This window comes from Populus alba, chromosome 12 (genome assembly GCF_005239225.2).
Source record: "Populus alba chromosome 12, ASM523922v2, whole genome shotgun sequence".
Classification (NCBI taxonomy): Eukaryota; Viridiplantae; Streptophyta; class Magnoliopsida; order Malpighiales; family Salicaceae; genus Populus; species Populus alba.
Genome location: NC_133295.1, coordinates 15043993 through 15050642, shown reverse-complemented (window position 1 = coordinate 15050642; position 6650 = coordinate 15043993). Strand labels below are relative to the sequence as shown.

General features: G+C 34.5%; 1 protein-coding gene across 3 annotated transcripts; it reads left to right on the top strand.

Annotated features, from left to right (window-relative positions):
- Positions 1 to 1766: 1766 nt before the first annotated feature.
- LOC118060568 (actin-depolymerizing factor 7-like) lies at positions 1767 to 6650 on the top strand. Of its 3 annotated transcripts, XM_073403545.1 has the most exons (7): positions 1767 to 2203; positions 2594 to 2735; positions 3235 to 3326; positions 3522 to 3615; positions 4377 to 5525; positions 5897 to 6156; positions 6349 to 6650. In XM_073403545.1, the coding sequence occupies exons 5-7, from the start codon at positions 5523 to 5525 to the stop codon at positions 6497 to 6499; spliced, it is 414 nt and encodes a 137-aa protein (XP_073259646.1). In that variant the 5' UTR covers positions 1767 to 2203; positions 2594 to 2735; positions 3235 to 3326; positions 3522 to 3615; positions 4377 to 5522; the 3' UTR covers positions 6500 to 6650. The 3 variants fall into 3 exon arrangements, with proteins under 3 accessions (XP_073259646.1, XP_073259645.1, XP_034929694.2); XM_073403544.1 differs by lacking the exons at positions 5897 to 6156; positions 6349 to 6650 and having other exon boundaries at positions 1767 to 2111; positions 4377 to 4643; XM_035073803.2 differs by lacking the exons at positions 5897 to 6156; positions 6349 to 6650 and having other exon boundaries at positions 4377 to 4643.

The window sequence follows — 6650 nt, the reverse complement described above, 5'->3', positions numbered from 1 at the left end:
CATCCATTTTCCAATTGAATTATTAATTACTTCAAGCCGACCTCCTGCTTCTAGTTAATTATATTGAAATGTCTGGCTACAAATTAAATACATGAAGTCAAAACAAAGCATAATTAAAATATATTTTTCCATGAAAGTAAACATTCACTTGAGTAGCTAGCCTGTGGTGCATGGACTAGATATTGATATTTTTCCATGTCCTTTCTACCTACCAAACGCAATCAATCGCCCATATCTTTGCATGGCTAGCTTCTGACAAGTGACGGCCATGGTTGTCATCAGTATGTCATGGCTCTTTAAACCGTGAATGGAGCCGGGCCAGCCGGCGATCATGGCTCTTGGAGCCATGACGCATGTCTTGGGGTCTCCTGATGAACACTGATGCCTGATGCTATCATGCTATATATATTCGATCATACAAGGTTTAGCCTAACAGGTTGATTTGTAGACTTGCTAACTTGAAATCCAGATGAGACTGGGTTAGTGAAAAAAATTTCAATTTTCTTTAAAATAATAATGTTATTTCAAGTTTTTTAGTTTGAGTTGACTTTAAGATATTCTACCCGCAATTCATACTCAAAATCTTAAAATGACATCTTTTAGATTTATTTTTTTTTAAATCTAAACTAATTATGTTAACTCGATGAAGGGTTGAATTTCTTTACCATGAAACTGACAGTATTGTTGTCTGCTGATCAGAAGGGGTCACCACAGATGAGATTGTAGTTGTAGGTGTTCAGTAACCTTTCCGATTGTTTTGAAAATCATGCACAATTTCTTTGGGGTTTTTTTTTTTTAAATTAACTTGGATATATAATCTATATTTTAATTAATTTTATAAATTTTAAAATTAATAATTATATAAATATCTAATATTTTTAATATTTATAAAACTCAAATTAATTATTTTTAAAAAATAAATCTAAAACCTAACTGAATTACAATTTCATTTTTTAATGTGCTTGATCGTTTAAGTTAATGTTCCAGCTTTCTCATGTGTCACCAGGAAAGCTTAGCAAGACAAAGTAGCACGGATCGTGTTTTTTTTTTTTGAAGGGTTTAAATGGGAAATCGTTTTTATATTTGGATGTATTCACAAGAATTATTTTCTATAATCTACTATAAATTGAAAATCGAATAATAATATAGATATAAACAAACATACTAACTATAGCAAGACTATATATATATATATATATATATATATAGCCGACCAACGGTTTTATAAACAAGAAAGCTCAAGATCAAGAGGCATTTGATAACGAGGCAAATTGTAGCCTAAAAGTCATAATTGGGTAATTTTCATTTTGTGGGTAAAATGGTATGAAGGTTCCATAGTTACGTGGTTTTGTGGCATTTGTATCCTTATTTTATTATCAGGGATCGATCGATGGCAATGAATATTTATTAAATACGTTTTTTTTTTAATTTCATGAAAGTCTCCGAATCTCTCTGCATGTCTCAATTCATGTACGACTAGAAAAATAATCTATCCTCTATATCAGTTGATGTATTTTTAAAAAAATAATTAAAATAATTTCTTTCAACATTAAGAATTTTGAAAAAAAAAAAATACAAACCTAATTTGGATGAAAGCACTTCTTTTATTTTGAGACTTTGGGCCATTTTCGATACCGAAGGAATTCTGATTTCAATCTTGTGCGTTGTGACCCATAATCTGGGCCCAACAAATGACTGATCCATTGGACTTGAGAGCTAGAACAAAAGAAATAAAAAAATAAAATCTGCTGCAAAGCGCAAAAACCCCTCCCCCATTTCCCACTAGTCACCAGCAAAAAACAACACGTTGCCACTGTAAAACCATGCACGAAGACACAGCACAGCTTCCTCCTAGTTCAAGTTCCTCTGAAAACATCCTCTTTGGTTCTGCTTAAAATCTACACTTTGGACAAGATGGTGAGCAAAAGACAGAAACTAGCACGAAAGAGATTCAAAGGGGAACATCCTGAGTTGTTTCCAAAACCAGAACCAACACTACTCAAGGATCCGAAACAAGAAGAAGAAGAAAAAGAGCTTGCTCAAGAGAAAAAAGTCTGACCCAAATGAGCCTTATAAAAAAGGGTTTAGACGACACCCACTTAGAGTTCCTGGTATGAAGCCTGGTGATAGTTGTTTTATTTGTAAAGCTAAAGACCATATTGCCAAACTTTGCCCTCAAAAATCTGAGTGGGAAAGGAATAAGGTTTGTTCTTTTTATTGCTCTTGGTTTATAGTTCTCTGAAAGTTTGAGTCTTGTAAATTTTTTTAGAGAAAAAAGATTACTTTTTTTTTTTACTGGGTTTGATAGATTATTCTTATAAAGTTTTGAGTCTTTGTTACCTGGTAGGTATTGGATTGGGTAGAGAAAAGCGCTTTTTTATTGAGTTTGATATGGATTCTTGCTCTTAATAGTGTTATAGGTGTGGGTTTAAAAGAAAAGTAGGTTTGGAATTGGATATTGGGTGTGGAACATGTTTATAATTGAAGATTTTTTGCTCATTGAAATTTTGATTTTGTGGTTGAATGTGAGGTGTTGTTAATTTAAATGAAGAAAATGATGGTGGTGTTTTTGTGTTAATGATGATTGCTGCAGATATGTTTGCTTTGTCGGCACCGTGGGCATAGCCTCAAGCGTTGTCCTAACAAGAATGACTAGACTATGGATCAGAAATCGTGTTACAATTGTGGAGAAAAAGGGCATTCGCTTTCTCAATGTCTTCAGCCAAGAGAAGATGGTACATCATCTTTCAATGGAGTTTAAATAGCTCTAGCTTGGCTGACTTTTTGAATGATTTCTTTATGCGATTAATTTCAATGGAAATAAGACATTTCTTGGCGTAAGATATGGTGTGATCAGTTTGTTTAGTTCCTACATTTTTTTGTATTGTTTGTTTGTTGGCGAGGGCAACATGACTGCTGGTAAATCAGAATCATTCTTTCAGGTCTATGGAAAAGTGGTGGTCCATTTAATTTTTTTTATTGCATAATGAAAATGACTCTGAATTGGAATTATTATATAAATATTTTTAGGTTTTGGAATCAGCTGTTTTATAGATTAATTATGTACAGACCTTTTCAATTGCTAGTGGGAGGACTTGTTAAGTGGGGGTGAATTCAAAATTGAGCACAGTAATCACTGATTTTGTTAAGAGAATTGGACCTTCATGATAACTCATTTGTTGTTGACAATGCTGTTGTTATTACGGAAGTGATTTATTTCTTTTTATAATACAGGGGGAACAAAGTTTGCCAATTGCTTTATTTGTAAAGAACGTGGACATTTGAGCAAGGACTGCCCTAAAAATACTCGTGGTATATACCCGAAGGTATGTGGAACTTCACTATTTTAATGTTTGCTGTTGCCATAATGCAGTCTGCTATGCTTGCTCTATTTTTTGTTTTTTTATGGTGGTGCTACATGCTCGGTATCTAGATGCTCAATCAACTTCCGTCCTCAGCCATCTAGGCATACTATCCATTCATTAATTTCCAACATCTTAGAAATACACGGGTTCTTACAGGGTGGTTGCTGTAAAGTATGTGGTGGTGTAACACATTTGGCTAGAGATTGTCCTGATAAGGGTTTGAGAGGTTCTGCAGCCACTGGCAAAGAAGGTAAGCATAAAACATGCCAGCTTTTAACTGCCTTTATTTAAATCTTCTGCTTATAGAGTTGGTTACCTAAAATTTGACGCACAGAAGACACTTGTTTTTTTTTTTTAATTTATTTATTGGCATAGAGCCTGTTTCCTTGCTTATGCAGTGTATATTGCTGATGTTGTTTTAAGTTCTGGAGTATTTGGATGGTGAATGAAATAGTTTGAATACAGGTGTAGCTATAACTCTCGACCGTAATGAAATAGTAAAACATTATTAGACAAACAAGAGAAAATAGGAAACAGGAAAATGGGTAGTGCTGGATCAAGAATGGTAGCTGCTTTGACTGTACAATCTGATACACACTACCGGAGCTGGCAAAAATCACCACGCTCTATTGAAATGGTTGATAACAGTAATTCGTCAAAAATGCTTTGTTCTGCTGGTTGAAGCATGAATTGTGTGGCCTTACTGTACTAGGATAGAGGCTGATATAACATGATAAAGAGTCGTATACAAATCCTAGTATGATGTGTCAACCCACAGTTTGGGTCACAGAGCAAAACATGAGCTCCATGGAAATGAGACTTGATACGGGAATTGTCAAAAATATGGTATGGGTTGCAGACCAGTACTGTCTTGTACAATTTTTGAAAATGAATGTTGTCTGCATATATGTTCTTTAAAGACCATATGTGTTCTTTCTTTCCTTTCTTATTCTTCTTTTCTATATAATGTGCCTGGTTTTACTTACCCCATTATTTATCTCCGAATTTCAGCTACTGGAAGGGAAGTAAGGCCTACCGGGCGGGTGACTAGGTTTGTTAGCCGAGATGAGCTTGATGATGATTTTATGACAGGAAACATGTATAGCATTCCTGAAGACAAGTCATCTGATTCAAAAATCGATCCTTCTGATTCAAAAGATGTTCATGTAAAATCAAAAAAGAAACAAGGTCCTAAAGCAGTGAACTTTGTAGGGTAGAAACTGTCTTGAGATGAATAATAGATGAAGATTGAATTTAATGATTGTTTTTTAAAGTGTTTTTTTTGTTTGAAAATACTTTAAAATAATATATATTTTTTAGTTTTTATTAATATTAACATATTAAAACGTTAAAAATAATAACATTAAGCTTAAAAAGAATTAAATCTCTTTAAAAGTATTGTCCACGTGTAATTCCAAACATTGTTGAAATGAGGAGGCTTTATGTTTAACTGACCTTCAAAGAGGCAAATCATTTTTGTGTTGAGTCAGCATCATTTTATCTCGCAGTGTTCAATAGCTTGCACTTAATAAATATATTAATCTTTGTTTTTTATCTTTTTTTATGACAGATTTTCCATGATCGTTTAAATATTGATGGTAAATTTGTACATTTTTTTCCCCCTCCAATCGCAGCTTGATTTCCCCCAACTCTATTTTACCCCACCTCGCCATTCTCTGTAAAAAAAATTTACCAGCAAAATTAATCCCATTAAAAAACCTTTTAACTGATCATTGACCAATGCCCTGATAAAAATTACTATATTTATATGCAAACCCTTAAAATAGAGCACACTATTTTTTTTTTATTTTTTTCTCAAAAACAAAAAGAGGCAGCAAGTTGATACGTGATAGAGGGGTTGAGAAGAGAGGCATAACGTGGCAACGTTAATCTGTTTAGAGCTTACTATTTTTGCTGTCTTTGATGCATGAAACCGTTGTTGTGGACACGATGAGCCTAGGAATATTAGACAACTCTCAACCCATGTTTTGTCCCTCAAATTTCTCACCTTCCCCATATTTGTCTGACCTCATTGTATACCCCGAATCAAGGATCTGATCTTTACCCCCTTCTCCTCTCCTCTTCTGCACGCCCATCTTTCCATTCCCTTTTCCTTCCTGAGTTTTCACAAGGTTTCTGCTCTCATTGGAAGTCAACATGGTATGCTCCTATGTTCTTATGATATTCTGAAAAGCATGCGTCATTAATCTTCTAAGTTCTACATTGCTAGCTTTCATTAATTTATATGGAAGCCTAGCATGATGCGATGTTGGATCAAATCTGTGGATATTCAGCAGGAATTGTCATTTCATCAAATTTTTATTCGAGGCCATTTCTATTTCTTAAAAATCGATTTCATTTCTGTTCATTCATTGAATTCAGCAGCTCAAATGATTCATGCCTTATAATTTCAATCCACCGTACGTGTTTATCGAGCAGGATGGTCCATGTGTTTTCTTGGAAATTGTTTGATCCATACATGTCTGTTTTCTTCTCTTTATATTTTCCAATTAAACATTTGGATTAATTAGGCGAACGCGGCGTCTGGAATGGCTGTTGATGATGAATGTAAGCTGAAGTTCTTGGAACTAAAGACAAAGAGGAACTACCGATTCATCATTTTCAAGATCGAGTCTCAGCAGGTGGTGGTAGAGAAACTTGGGAGCCCTGAAGAAACTTACGAGGAATTCGCTGCATCTCTCCCTGCTGATGAGTGTCGCTATGCTGTCTTTGATTATGATTTCATAACTAATGAGAATTGCCAGAAAAGTAAAATCTTCTTCATTGCATGGTACGTAATTGCATAGTTGCTCAAATTGCTTTACATTTTCTTTCCTATATTTGCCTAGCTTAAACCAAAGATATATAGCAAACTATGCATGATACTCTCTCTGGCTAATGCTTCCCTGCTTGTTGGAGTAACAAGACATGTGAAACGCTTACTAGACACAGAATTACTGGACTGTTTTGCCTTTGTACGTAGGTCACCTGACACATCAAGGATCAGAAGTAAGATGGTCTATGCAAGCTCCAAAGACAGATTCAAGAGGGAACTAGATGGCATTCAAGTGGAGTTGCAAGCAACGGATCCTAGCGAAATGAGCTTTGACATTATCAAGTCTCGAGCTCTTTAGACATTGTTGTTTCTCTTCCTTCAACAGCCAGCCTTTCTTGACGAATTTCATTTCGCCGGTGTTGTTTATTTATTTACTTTTTCATGTTTATTCTTCTAACTTAATCCTAATTTTTGTTGTATGGATTTATGTTAACCTTGTTTGATTTAAT